At 45.2% G+C, this 14,995-nt stretch overlaps 1 protein-coding gene across 2 annotated transcripts in view; it reads left to right on the top strand.

Moving 5' to 3' along the window:
* The first annotated feature begins 7,311 nt into the window (after positions 1-7,311).
* Positions 7,312-14,995, top strand: part of ARHGAP42 (Rho GTPase activating protein 42) — a 160,743-nt gene continuing 153,059 nt past the window's right edge. For both annotated transcript variants that reach the window (XR_014525172.1, XM_083499416.1), the window contains exon 1: positions 7,312-7,858. Coding sequence is in view for 1 of the 2 variants with exons in the window: in XM_083499416.1 (XP_083355542.1) it covers positions 7,705-7,858 (154 nt within the window). In the remaining variant the exon portion in view is untranslated. The remainder of the gene's footprint in view (positions 7,859-14,995) is intronic.

Raw genomic sequence — 14,995 nt, 5'->3', positions numbered from 1 at the left:
TCATTTCCTGCCTAATTACTGCCCTAGCTTCTGATAATAATAATAATAAAAGCAATCAAAACAACAAACAGGGGAAAAGGAGCAGTAGAGGGAGCCAGAGAGCACCAAAAGGAAGGGGATTAGGATGAAGGGTAAGACCAGAGTTTTGTCTCAGAGAGTTTGGGAATAAGTGGGAGAAGTTTAAATGGGCCTGAACCAAAGTCAAGGCAGTCAACCACCATGCAGAAATTTCACAGGTGATATTTCAGCAATTCCTCATCATGTAAAGCTTCGTTTGTCAAACTGCACCACGTCTGGGCCTGTTAAAGTTGCAGAATCCATGCTGGGGAATTTGCAACACTAAACCAGGGCTAATGAAGCAAGCCGTGTTGGTGCATAGGAATGGGGGGGGGGGGACTTGATTCAGTTTGAGTTTAAAGGTGGATCTTCCTAAGCTTCACTTTCCGAAGCAAAAAGCAAACAGGATCCTTCAAATTTTCTGAATTTTGCAGCAGTTCTTCAACCAAGGAAATTGTACCAAAATAAAAATAAAAATGCATGGTCTAGAGAAAGGGTTTACAAACATGCATATATCTGTGAAAATAACAGACAGAAATGCCTTTAATATTAGGGAAGCCTGTTTTGCAAAAATGTGGACATTAGGAAAAACAAAAATGTGTGTACTAAAGCCGTACTAAAACACTGATAAATGTTTGTGAGGACTGTAAAAATAAATATCAAACTGTAAAAAATCTGTAAAAATAAATCTCAAACTGATGCGGAAAGTGGAGAATGTGAGACTTGAAAAATGAGAAACAGAAACAAAAATTGACATATTCATCCATCCCTGTTACTGTGTATAGAGATCTTTCTCCAGTGCTGGAGACTGAAGAAGATATCCTTAGACCTGGGCCTGTCTTGCATACTAATCGTGAACTCATTCTCCAAGGCAGTCTCCCATTTACAGTGGTACCTCAGGTTACATACGCTTCAGGTTACATATGCTTCAGGTTACAGAATCCGGTAACCCAGAAATAGTGCTTCAGGTTAAGAACTTTGCTTCAGGATGAGAACAGAAACTGTGCTCCAGCAGCACGGCGGCAGCAGGAGGCCTCATTAGCTAAAGTGGTGCGTCAGGTTAAGAACAGTTTCAGGTTAAGAACGGACCTCCAGAACGCATTAAGTACTTAACCTGAGGTACCACTGTACTGGGAACTCACTGCATTTACAGTTCTGGTTTTTAATCCTTCTTTACAGGATGTTATCCAAAATGCATATGTCTCACAAACTTTGTTATAAAACACCACTGTTTGTTGTGCTGTTTCTCAGACCAGCTTCACCCTGATTGGAGTCTTAAGCTGTTCCTAACTCACCTCTAGCCAAGTCTTTGCGTAGGGTTAAAGACACACCTGGTCTGCCAGTGCCCCTTGGTGGATATGCAAACATCAATGAATCTGACACTGATGATGTCATGCTGATGTGAACAGCTGGGGGATGGAGCACTGAGGGAGGGGGCCACTTCGCTGCATCCTAAGGGAGCACACCCGAAAAGTGGACCCTTGTAAACCCATTCTCCAAGCAGCACTGCCCATGCTTAGGAGGGGGAGGCCTTAAAGAGGGGAAGAAACCCAAAACAGCAGTGAGGACTGAGTACGGTCTGTCGCCATGAAATGATGGCAAACTGTTGGAACTGGGAGTGGGGATGAAAAACTAAGTGAGAGGAGGAACAAGATGGAGTATTAAGCTGGGCTGGTTGGAAGCCCTCGGTGCTGCAACATTTTGCTGCAGATCTCACTTGTCACTTTTGTTATTCTAAAGATACATTCAGCCGGAATTTTTTTTAAAAAAAACAATACTGTATTTTTCCGTATATAACATGCCCCCATGTATAACATGACCCCTATTTTGGGGGACTCCAAATAAAGAAAATGGGGGGAGATTGTCCAGAGTTGTTAAGCTTTTTGGAGGGAGGGATTGCAAAAAAAAATCCACTCATCCGTCTGGCCGATGCTGTAAAATCACACGCAAACCAGCAACCCTCCATCGCCCGCTCATTTGCCACACTGCCCAATCGCTGCTGACAATCTCCTGCTTGCGACAGCAACCAATCACCACTCCCCCATATGCAGTATCCGTGCATAAAACGACCCCCAATTTTAAACCTCAAAAAATTGGGGGGGAATATAGTCTTATATGGGACGCGGGTGGCGCTGTGGGTTAAACCACTGTGCTGCTTGGGCTTGCCGATCAAAAGGCCGGCGGTTCAAATCCCCGCGACGGAGTGAGCTCCCATTGCTCGGTCCTAGCTCTTGCCAACCTAGCAGTTCGAAAGCAGACAGTGCAAGTAGATAAATAGGTAGCGCTCTGTCGGGAAGGTAAATGGTGTTTCCGTGCACTGCTCTGGTTCCGCCAGAAGCAGCTTAGTCATGCTAGCCACATGACCCGGAAAAACTGTCTGCAGAAGGCTCCCTCGGCCTTTAAAGCGAGATGAGCGCCGCAACCCCAGAGTTGTTCGCAACTGGACTTATTTGTCAGGGGTCCCTTTACCTTTATAGTCTTATACACGTTCCTCTTGTCAGTGGAACGTATCTTGTGCAATGTGGGGCTGCAAGTACTGTAGTTGCTTTGCCTACCAACCCACCCACTCCAGTACTTTCCCCATATAAATACAGAAGCCTCCTATCATTCTATAAAGGAAAAGGTTAAGTCTGAAAATGAAAGAGCAGTGATTTCCCAATGATCAATGGAGATGTTTGGCCAGTGAGATCAAGTGGATCAAGCTGTCTTTATGACAGATGAGTAAGTGGTGGGACACACAATAGAGGCTCTGTTACAAGACCCACTTGTGAAAAATAACAATTAATTAAGGGCCAGTGGATTCCAGCATCTACTTATGTCCTAATGCTCTGGTACTTGGCTGATGTCACGAGGTCCCTGTCCGATTTTCCATTGCAGGTTCCCGTCAGAAGAAAGCTAAAATCCTCCCCGGGTGACTCTCAAAACAGTGAAAGGGAGAGAAATAAAGCCTGGCTCTATTGCACTGCCCTTGAAATGCACATCCGTATCACAATAACGGATGGCTCATCAGAGCCAGAAGAAGAAGAAGAAAACAGATTTTATGACACATTTGCATTGGGGCCCCGGCTCTGTGCATAGTTTTCCCAGGCTGCAAATCCAGCACATCTTCCAAAATGAATGCAATCAGATCACCCAAATAACAGGATTCCTGTGTAAATCTTCCTTTTCAATAATATTAGACTTGGCAATAGGCTTGCCGCATACATGTTGTCTAAAAAGCAGTACCGCATCACCAACCGCCTGCAAAAGAAACCCAAACAGAATGTGAAGGTCTATAGGTTCCCCATCTCTGATCTAACTTTTTATTTTTAAACAACCCGTAGGGTCTAAGTGCATGCTACCTACCTGCACAATTCTTCAGCCAGTCTTGCCCTCCAGATGTTTTAGACTACAGCTCTCAGTACTGGCTGGGGCTGTTGGGACTTGTAGTTCAAACAACTGGAGGCCACCAGGCTGGGAAAGACTGCCTTATAATCCTCCGTCTTATCCCTGCCTGGCATTCATGCAACATATTTAAAGCACCATGATACCACTTTAAACCATCGTGGCATTCCCAAAGAATTCTGGGAGCTGTAGTTTGCTAAGGGTGTCCTCCCAGGGCTATAATTCCCAGAGTTTCCTAAGAACTGTAGCTCTGGGATGGGAATTGGGCGTCTTCTTGGAACTCTCAGCATCCTTAACAAACTACAGGCCCCAGAATTCTTTGTGTGGAGCCATGACAGTTTAAAGTGGTATCATAGCGTTTTAAATGTACGGTGTGGATGTGGCCTTGGGCAATTTTCTATCTGTTGCTAAGAGGAATACTGCCTTTGACTCAGTCTCCATTTTCTCCCTCTTCCTCTTCCCTCCTCCTGAGGTATCAGGCGGCAGACACTAGCCCACCCAAGTCAACCGGTCCATGCCTCAGGGCTAGACCACAACGCTGTTTATTTTTCCACAAACTTGCGGGCTGTTGTTCTTTGGATTTTGAACCCTGTGGGGGGGGAGGGGAGGGAGGGCTGACCTAAACAAATTAATCATCTATTTTCACAGGCTCGGAATGGACGGACCCAAGATGGTTTATAACGAACGTGATATGTTTTGAATCAACAGATGGGTTTGCAGCTCCTAAGGAAATATCTGCAGGCAGCAACTGAAAATAGTGAAGTGGGTGAAAGATGTTAAAACACCAGCGCTCTCTGAACTGGAATAGGAGAAAACGCACAGAATGGGAAAATATGGATGATAACCATTAAACTGCCGGCGGGAGGGCTCTCCCGTTGCTCCCATAATGCAATGAAAACACCGGGATCGAAAAAATAACAAAGCATCGTAAAAGGCAGAGTGTGTGGAGGGAAAGAGTTCAAACAAAGTTCATTTCTCATTTTCCCCATAAATACTGACTACACTTTTATGGCCAAGTCTATTGAAATATTCAGATTTCCCCCACCCACCCCATTTCAAAAGTGAAGCTTTTTTGGGTTACTGTAAATTTCTCCAGCACCCAATTTTTGGGAGGCTCTGATGAATCATAAAATTAGGGGTGGATATTTTATTTATTTATTAAGGGTGGTGTCCCTAAGCAGTCCGTAAGGACTTTTTTAGCTGGGAAATGAAACTTCCTTGCCTTCTCCTCTGTACTGGGGCTTCCCCTAGTTCTCCAGATTTAGGGGTCACGCAAGGGGCATGTGGAATACAGTGGTACCTCGGGTTGAGAACTTAATTCGCTCTGGAGGTCCGTTCTTAACCTGAAACTGTTCTTAACCTGAAGCACCACTTTAGCTAATGGGGCCTCCCGCTGCTGCCGCTGCGCAATTTCTGTTCTCGTCCTGAAGCAAAGTTCTTAACCTGAGGTACTATTTCTAGGTTAGTGGAGTCTGTAACCTGAAGAGTCTGTAACCTGAAGCATCTGTAACCTGAGGTACCACTGTAATAAGGTGAGCCGAAAGTCCTTGTGCTAGTGGAAGAATTCAGTCGGATACTGCTCCATATTCTTATGTTTAGGCCTGCTTTTCCTGCAAGGTTTTACCGTTCCACACGTTATCCTGACAACAACCCTGTGAGCTGGGTTGGGCTAGGACACAGTGACTGGTCCAAGGTCACTCAGTGAACTTTGTGGCTGAGTGAGAATTTAAACTCTGGTCTCTCCCAGGTCCTAGTCTGACACTCTAACCACTACCCCACACTGTCTTTCAGTACAATTATGATCTGGTATATATAACTGTTACCAAGCAAGCAAGCAGTGGCGGAGGAAGGAAATGTATACTTCCCCCGTCCCTTCCCCCCTGCAGCCATGTGCTTGGAAGGGCTGTGAAAGATTTGGACCCTCTGCCTCGGTTTCCCTACCTCCCTGTCCGTCCCCCCCACCGCCTAGCAGGGTTGCTTTGCCCAAGTTCCATGAATGGTGATGCCGTTAATTATTTCCAGAGGAGTGGCACTATTGGTTCTTTGTAGAAAGAACAACCAAGAGTCTCGTGACACTTTTAAAGACCAGCAAAGTTATGATGGCATCCGCTTTTATAGAAAGCAGTTAGTTTGCTGCGATGGAAGCGTCATTGTGGGGGGTTGTAAAAGTGAGGTCAGAGAGAAATAAATATGTAGCTATCCCTGTCTAAAGTTCTCTGCATTGTATTTCCCGGTGACCTCACTTTTTACTATCGCCCCACCCAGCAGCGAGCTTGTATAATTGCAACTCAGGATAACACTTCACGCATCTGATTAAAGTGGACTATAGTCCACGAAAGCTTATGCGACAAACAATTCTCTTTGTTGTTGCTAATTACGATAACTTTATCCTCTTCCACACATTGTTATATTTATACTTTGCATGGTAGGATTAGCTCTAACCCTAACCCTCATAATATTATTTTTCCGTTTCTGTTTGCTATATTTATTGGGCTATATTATTACTGGCCTGCCTTACAGGGTGGTTGTGTAAGAATTACTAAGGTAATCAATTTGTATGTTCTGCACATGAAATATTACATATACAGTATATTTAAAATGTTTTCAGATTTCTTTTTTAAAAAGTATTGTTTCGCTGACCTGTTTGTCCTACCAGGATCCTCTGAGTGAGGGTGGATTAGAAATCCCACACCCAGATGTATGTATGCATAGGAAAACTTTTGCAGAATTTACCCATTGTAGAAAAACTCAAGCCCTTTCGTTAGCCAATGGGGTAGGCTTAGGACAAAAGTTTGGAAGTTGCTATTTTTATTGGCCTATATGTTGAAATTGTATATATACTGCCTGCTTTTGAACTTCACTGGGTCACAGTCAACTAACTTTCCTTCAAAGCGGATCCCTTGAAATTAACAAACCTAAGGTAGCCATGCTCATTAATTTCAAGGAATCTGCTCTGAGTGAAAGTTAATTGAATGCAACTCAGTAAAGTTCAAAAGCATGCATGGCTATGGGGGTTTTATCCTCTTTTTATTGATCTGTACATCCTATTGACTTTTTACAGCTGTATTTTCAAAAATAATAATATACTGTATGTATATTTTTAAAAGCATACCCAATATACACATGCTAGAGAAATATGCAGCCCACTATAACCTATAACAGCACCATTTTTAAGATAAAATAAAAACTATTTTCTTCTATATTTTTAGAGGGAAGCACTAATTTCTGACTGATGGCTGCATTTTCAAATATAAACACACACACAGAGTGTGTGCGTACGCCCCACCCCCACCTCAGCTTATAGCTCAGTAGGGAGAACATGAGAGTCGTAGGTTTGAGCCACACCTTTGGCAAGAGTCTCGTATTTGTAGTGGGTTGGGCTAGACGACCCTCGTGGTCCCTTCCAACTCTACAATTCCGTGATTCTAAAAAGCATGCACTGCAAACCACTATGACATATATAACAGCATCATTGAAACCTATCGCAAATATAAAATAAAACCCTTTTGTTTTACTTTTCTGGAGGTAGGGAAGCTCTCCCATTTTGATGGGCTGGTAAGTTTTCAAAAAGTTATACTGTATATAAAGCATGCACTATACATATTACTGCCAGATAGTTAGTCGACTGTAACCCATTATGACCTAGAACAGCATCGTTTGAAACCTATCGCAAATGGAAAACAAATGCTTTTTTTCTTTTTCTTTCCCCGTTCCCTTTTTGAAGGTGCGGAGGCTCTCACGTTCGGATGGCCTTCCCAAAAGAACTTTCCCCAAGTCTTGAGAAGGATCCCGCGGGGGCGTGGCCCCGTGGGCGCGGGGGGGGGGTGGCCGGGTGGCGGCCGCGCGCCCTGATTGGGCCAGACGCGCGAAACCAGAACGCTCTCCTCTCGGTCTCCCCCCTGCGGCGCGTCTCCCTCCCTTGACCTGGGAGGAGAGTTTCCTTGGCCCGGCCGAGGGAGCCTCAGAGAAGGGTTAAGCGCGGCGGGGCTGGCGGGGAAGACGGCAAAGCCCGGATCTGCCGGAAGAGGAGTGCGCCAGCAGCAGCGGAACGCAGCCGTCGCCGTGCCGTGGCTCCAGCGATGCGCCTCGGGCTGCGCCATGTAACCAGCTGACAGTCCCCTTTTTGCGCGCGGCTTGGGCTGGAGAGCGGGCGGCGAGACCCCGCACCCCGTTGCCCGCGGGCTTCGCCGACGTCCCCCCGACCCTTCGGCCCGGCATTTCTTCTTCCTCCTCCTCCTCCTCCTCGCCCTCCTTGCCGGTGCCATGGGGCTGCCCACCCTGGAGTTCAGCGACTCGTATTTGGATAGCCCGGATTTTCGCGAGAGGCTGAAATGTCACGAGGTGGAGCTGGAGAGGACCAACAAGTTCATCAAGGAGCTCATTAAGGACGGCAGCCTGCTCATCGGGGCGCTCCGGAGTAAGTAACCGCGGGGTAAAGTGCGGGGGAAGCGGGTGCGGACGGTGCGCGGGGGGGAAATGCCCGGCGGTGGCGCGATCCCCTTTGCGCGCAGGGGGCGGGGAAGAAGAACTGTTCTTTTGTTTGAATGGATCCGGCGAAAGCGCGCCCCTGTCGGAAGGCGAAAAAGTTCTCTCGCGGCGCCGTCGTCCCGGGACTGGGACACGTACGTGCTTGGTGGGGAAGGGGCGTAGCTCCGGGCCAGGGCAACTGCTCGGCGTGTAGAAGGTCCCGCTGGTGGCATCTCCAGGCGTGCGTATGTGTGTCCCCCTTGTGTGAATGGAGAGCCGCTGCCGGTCCGTTTATTGACTCTTATTTATTTATTGCTATTTAATTACTTTATATACCTCCCTTTATCAAAGGATCTCAGGGCGTTGCACAGCGTTAAGAACACATTTTACGGAGCATAATAATAAAAACATTAAAAGTATAATAAATAAATAGCATGATAGTAAAATAATCATCATAACAATCCCTGCCTCCACAGCTATATATGGCCTTAGATTATTTAATGGTCAAAGGCCTGGGTAAAGAGGAGCGTTTGTGCGGGGTAGGGGATAAAATATGTAATGGTGGTGCCAGGCGAGCCTCTCTGGAGACAGCATTCCACAGGTGGGGAGCCACCACAGAAAAGGCCCCGTTCTTGTGTTGTCACCCTCCGAGCCTGCCAGGACTGGGGACATAGAGAAGGTCAGCCTTGTGAGGTAGGTTGGGACGAGAGGCAGTGACTGGCTCCCAGTGAGTTTTATGGCTGAGTGGGGATTTGAACCCAGCTCCTAGTCTAACAGTCTACAGAGCCACTACACCACACTGGCTCTGCTGGCAGATGGGCCAATGGTCGAGCTTAGTAGAAAACAGCTTTAGGAGAAGTGTCATAATTCAGTAGCAGAGTGTTTTGCTTTGTGTGGGTAATGTGTCAGGTTCGGTCTGGGACATCACATTTGGGTGGGACATTCCCCTGCCTTAAACTCTGGAGAGCTGCTGCCTGTCAGTGTAGTCAACATTGAACTAGATGGAGCAATGGTCTTAGTGTAAGGCAGATTGAGGAAGAAGGGTCATAGTTCTGCAGCAAAGTATTTTGCTTTTGCATGGATAGCCTGTTGGGTTCAATTTGGGGTAGTTCCAGGTAGTGCTGGGAGATAGTCCTGCCTGAAGTCCTGGAGAGCTGCTACCAGTCAGTGTAGGCAACATTGAAGTAGATGAATTAATGGTTTGATTCAGTAGAAGGCAGCTTCCTATGTTCCTATGAGTGTGAGATATATCCAATGACATACTTTTTTCCTCTGCTTCAAACTTTCCTTCCTAATTCGTTTTTGATAGCCTAATGGTTTTACTTGTCTCATTCAGAGCTGCTGTACAGAGTCAAAGCAACAATGATGGGTCCCTGCCTCCTAGGAGTTTACAATCTCAAAACTCTTGCAGCTGGATCTTTGTGCATGTTTTCTCAGAAGCCCAACCCATTAAATGGAGCTTACTTTCAGGTAGACTCCTGTGGGTCTGTAGTTGTCCAGTGGGTTTACTCAGAAGTAGACTGCACTGTGGTCAATGGGGCTTACTCCTTAGCAAGTGTGTGTTAGCATTGCAGCCTTAATTCCTTTTCCATGCAGTTGGTGTCCAAGATATTAATTTTTTGCAAGTCGCTTTAAGTAAGTATTGTATTTCCTGGTATATCGCTGTTATAGAAAGAACACGGAATGAATGGGAAGGGTGGAAACCAATTTATAAAACAGAACCAGACAGAATAAATGTGTAAAAACTAAAAACCGCTGGTCGAAACTTGCAAAATACTCCTCCTAAACTTACTGTAAAAGCAGTTGGCAAGTGAAGTTCATCCACTTTCTGCATCAGAAGTTTGTGTTATTATTTTTACAGGGGTGTGTTTGATCTTGCATGGTTCTGTGACACACATTGATAGACACACTCCCACTGAATTGGGTGATGCCTCTTGTCTGTAAGAGGGCAGTGTTATGGCAAGAACCTCTGGGATGATGAACAGTTTAGGATGCATGCAGCAGATCTTTGGCTCGGCTATTTAATTCCTGACTCAGCCTGTGGCTTTAAGTCTCCAGACCCGGCTTAGCTCAAGATGTGCTGGCACAACTTCCTCATCCAGGGCTCAGCCAGTTGAGCCAAGGATGGTGTAAGTCCCCACAAAAAAAGGGGGGGTCCTGGGGACGTGGTGGTAGCAGAACCAGAGAGGGTGGGGCCACTATTTCAAATCCTTGTTGCCCTTCTGCCAGGCTTAGACAGTGGTACATATATTTCCCCCCAGATGGTTTCATACATCATAGAATTGTACTGTTGGAAGGGACCACGATGGTCATCTAGTCCAACCCCCTGCAATGCAGGAATCTTTTTGCCCAAAGTGGGCCTTGAACCCACAACCCTGAGATTCAGAGTCTCATGCTCCTTATAGAATGAGTGGGTATCTGGAATTGTGAACCCGAGCGCATGCCATGATGTGAAAGGATCGTTGGTACTTTGCTTCTGTGTTCCGTTCCTTGAATTCGATTCTGGCTGCCTCTCTTCTTTTCGGTGTAAGTTGACTTCCCATAATTCTCCCCCTGAAATATATTTAGGAAGCCTGGGAAAAGAACAGGAAGCTCTGTTTTTAACCCTTGCCTAACCCTGTTGCTGGAGGTAATGATTGCAACCCCTGCCACTGAGGTCATTCTTGCTAAATGTTTATGCTTGGTCTCCTCTCCAACTGCTATCTTGAAGGGACAAACTAGCATTAAATGTGATAATTACTGGGAGGGCAGCAAGCAGGAGAGAGGGAATTTAACCCTTTCGACCCCTGTTGCGGTCTGCTGGAAAAACCCAGTTCTGAAACTATTAATATGCTTTTGGGGAGTAAATTCTCTCATAGGTGCCAATGGGAAGTTTTTCTCCCAATGCAAACAGCACTTCCATAGGAGGGATTTTCCTCAGGGGAGGAAAGTGTTAAACTCACTTCTCCCCCCCCCCACCCACGGGTATCTCAGTAATTATCAGCTCCTCCCAGCTGATGCTATTTGCAGGTTTTTTTAAAAAAAACTTGCTTGTTGTTAATGTTGTTGTGTGTTTTTTTAATAAATGAAAAATCTAGCCCACCCTTTCATCCATGGCGAGCACAGCAATGAAAATACGGTATAACAAAAGCAGCGGAAAACCCTTCACATGGCAATAAAAATGAGAGGCAAGAATAATGCAAAATGCAGTGGTTAAGTAGTTAATTCATTCCGGAGGTCTGTTCTTAACCTGAAACTGTTCTTAACCTGAGGTACCACTTTAGCTAATGGGGCCTCCCACTGCCGCCGCCGGAGCACAATTTCTGTTCTTATCCTGAAGCAAAGTTCTTAACCTGAAGCACTATTTCTGGGTTAGCGGAGTCTGTAACCTGAAGCATATGTAACCCGAGGTACCACTGTAATTGGTCAGATCAGAGGTTACAAATGAAATGCCTGGGCAGATGCCGCTGTCTTAACTGTCGTTCTACCCGGACACTGAGGTCCAGCACCGAGGGCCTTCTCGCAGTTCCCTCACTGCGAGAAGCCAAGTTACAGGGAACCAGGCAGAGGGCCTTCTCGGTAGTGGCGCCTTCCCTGTGGAACACCCTCCCACCAGATGTCAAAGAGAACAACAACTACCAGGCTTTTAGAAGACATCTGAAGGCAGCCCTGTTTCGGGAAGCTTTTAATGTTTGATGTATTATAGTATTTTAATATTCTTTTGGAAGCCGCCCAGAGTGGCTGGGGAAGCCCAGCCAGATGGGCGGGGTATAAATAATAAATTATTATTATTATTATTATTAACCCAAGGATCGCTAACCTGCAGCTGCCCTGCAGATTTTCTTGAACTCCCAGCAGGCATGACAAGTGATCATGGAAGCTGGGAGTTGTAGTCCAAGAGAGCACCAAGTTGGCTACCCCGATGTCTTAACCTGATGGTGGAAATCTGTAGTGTTGGCGGGCGCCAGTCAAGCTTCCATGGCGGAGGGCATTCCAGAGTCACCATGGAGAAGGCACATTTAACATCACATCTTGTTGGGCCCTAAGCTGACAAAGGGTGCTTCCAAGTGACCTGTTTATTGAGCATTCCTCCTGAATTGTTTGCACAAAGTTTGCGGAGAGGTTACACACTGTTTATTGAGCATTCATTTGTTTGCACAGAGTTAGCAGGAAGGTTATGCGGCCTTTGCGTTCATCCTGATTTGTTTGCAAGCGGGTGAGATGACTTTGCGTCCAGCAGTTGTTATCCTACACTTCCCAGTGCATTTTTCTCTATCGGTTTCCTTGCCATACGAAGTTCTCTTTTGGGGGGTGCGGGGGAGGAAGGAATTCAAGAGCACCAAATATTTTGTAGTTTCTCAAGCTGAGCTCCTCAGTAAGTGAGTGAAGGATAATGGGTTGCTGCATGCCTTGCTGTTGCAGATCTTTCCGGGGAAATTTGTAGGAACTCAAAGCATTGTATGCCAAATATTCAACTGAAGTTTTTCTTTTTTTATTTTATAAAAGGAGGTGATTGCTTAATGCCAGCAAAACAGCAAGAGTCTGAGTAGTTGAGGTCAAAGAACAATAGAAGCATAGTATTGTAGAGTTGGAAGGGACTGCAAATATCATCTAGTCCAACCCCCTGCAATGCAGGAATCGTTGGACTCGAACCCACAACCCTGGAATTAACCGCCTCATGCTCTATCAACTGAGCTATCCAGGGGGAATATGCTATAGACAGCTTCTTATTTTAAGATAGTTACGTCTTTATTTAGACAATTTATATACTACTTGGGATGCGGGTGGCGCTGTGGGTTAAACCACTGAGCCTCATGGGCTTGCCGATCAGAAGGTTGGCGGTTCGAATCCCCGTGATGGGGTGAGCTTCCGTCGCTCAGTCCCAGCTCCTGCCTACCTAGCAGTTTGAAAGCACAAAGTGCAAGTAGATAAATAGGTACCGCTCCAACGGGAAGGTAAACGGCGTTTCCGTGCGCTGCTCTGGTTCGCTAGAAGCGGCTTAGTCATGCTGGCCACATGACCCAGAAGCTGTACGCTGGCTCCCTCGGCCAGTAAAGCGAGATGAGCGCCGCAACCCCAGAGTAGTCCGCGACTGGACCTAATGGTCAGGGGGTCCCTTTAGCTTTTTATATACCACTTAATGGCAGTTGTCTCTAAGTGCTGCACACAGTGTCAGAAACTGAGATGTGAAAACTAGGAGCTGAATGGCACCTTAAGGCTAGGTTATGGCCGCAACAACAGAATGTCTAGGCGTGCTTTTTTCATAACAAGAAAACAAGGCTGGAAATGAATGAACTGCAGCTAAAATATTATGCTCATTTTTCACATGGTCTAGTCCTTCCCCTGCCCACCCCCCTAATATTCTTAAGAGGGTCTCTTCTCCAGTCTTCAGAGAGTAGCTGGAAGTGGGGAGGCAGAAAAAGGTCTTCCTTTTCTTCCACTCTGGATTTTTAATCTGAAATCTTAGGTGCAGTACTGCGCCCAGAGCTTAGAAACTGCTCTGAAATTCCCTGTCGCAAAATGCGCCTAGAAGAATGGGAGTTTTGGACGCCGGCTGTACAATTAGGATTGCAGCCTAAATTACAACCTTCCCTTCCTCCCCACGTCTTTAGAATCAGGTGACAACACTTCTTACTTCCGGCGAAGGGTTAAATATTTGCAAGTGGCTTTCATAAGACTTTGTGCCTTGAGGGGTTGGATTAAATAAATATCGCAGTCTAAAGGTTTCATCACACTGCAACATCGGATCTAGTATAAGGACAGCAATTTTGATAGGTTATTCTGAAGTGTTCTAGTTTGTGTTTTGTTTGTTTTTTGTTTCTTTTTTTTAAATAAGATATTTATTGAAATTTTTAAACAACAAACGTATCACCGAACACATAACAAACAAAAAAGATCAAAGTAGGAATATAAGAAAAAGTAAGAATAAGAAAAGAAAATACAAATAAGATAAAGTTATTCATAAATCATATTTTCATAATCTTTGGACTTCCTCACATCACCCTTCCCTGCGTTCTCAATCATATAGTTATATGCAGCAAATTGTTACCTTACTTCCATTCTTATTTTATAAATTTCAAATATTCTATTCCAACTTTAAAATGTTTTTATCATAAATTAAACTGCTAGACTTGAAGTGTTTTGTTTGTTTTTTAATCCACAAGCATAAAAATACAGTCATTGAAAACATTTTATCGCATATTCAAGATGCAGAATTTTTTTTAATATAAAGCATGCAGCCCAGGAATGTATCCCTAAAAAGCCACGAGAAATAGTTTGCATTTGCAAAAAGATGGCCTGAATAATTCTAGTAGTTTCCTCCCACCCACCTATCCACCTCTGGTCTGAAATTTCTCTGTCATATTACACTTCAGATGTCAACTGCCTCCGTTGTGAGAAAATAGCTCCAAAAAAGGCTGGATTTTGAACATGCCATGTTGATCTCAGTAGCACTCGCTGCTCATAATGAATTTAGGAAAGAGCTGACAAAACTAACACACCATTAGCAAGAAAAAGGCTCGCTTGACTTAATTTCTGCAAATTGAATCTCTGGATCCCTTTTAGAAGGACGGTGACAAAAGCACACCCCCCCCCCCCAACTTTGCTGCCTTTGACTGGGCTTGGCAGCAACAAAGCTAGCTGCTTTTTGCATTTTGCAACTGTTTTGTTTCTGTTTAGGGAAATATATAAACTGCTCAATCAAAAAACAAACAAACCTCAAAGCAGCGTACATAATAAAACCTAAAATAGTGACTGGTAATGCAAAGAAACTTCCTTATAATGGGTCTGACCACCACCAGAGCATCAATTGCTGACTGGCCTGATTTTCGACCAGGTTGTCTCTGAGCCCTTTCTGGTGATGCTGGAAGAGGTTGTTGGACCTGAGACCTGCACAGGTGAAATCAGCAAAAATGTAAAGGTAGGGCTGCCATACGTTCGGGATTTCAAAGGTGGAAGTGACGTCTGGGGGGGATTTCTGGAAGCTCAACAACTTTGGGGTTTGTCTTAGAAAAAGCTCAACTACCAGGCTATCCTGAAAATAGCTCAACAATTTTGGGGTCTTTCTAAAGAGAGAAAGCTCAACAACTTTTGGGGTGTCCTGGTTTTT

This window comes from Podarcis liolepis, assembly GCF_965112155.1.
Source record: "Podarcis liolepis genome assembly, chromosome: 4".
Lineage (NCBI taxonomy): Eukaryota > Metazoa > Chordata > Lepidosauria > Squamata > Lacertidae > Podarcis > Podarcis liolepis.
This window is presented reverse-complemented; position numbering and strand designations above follow the sequence as displayed.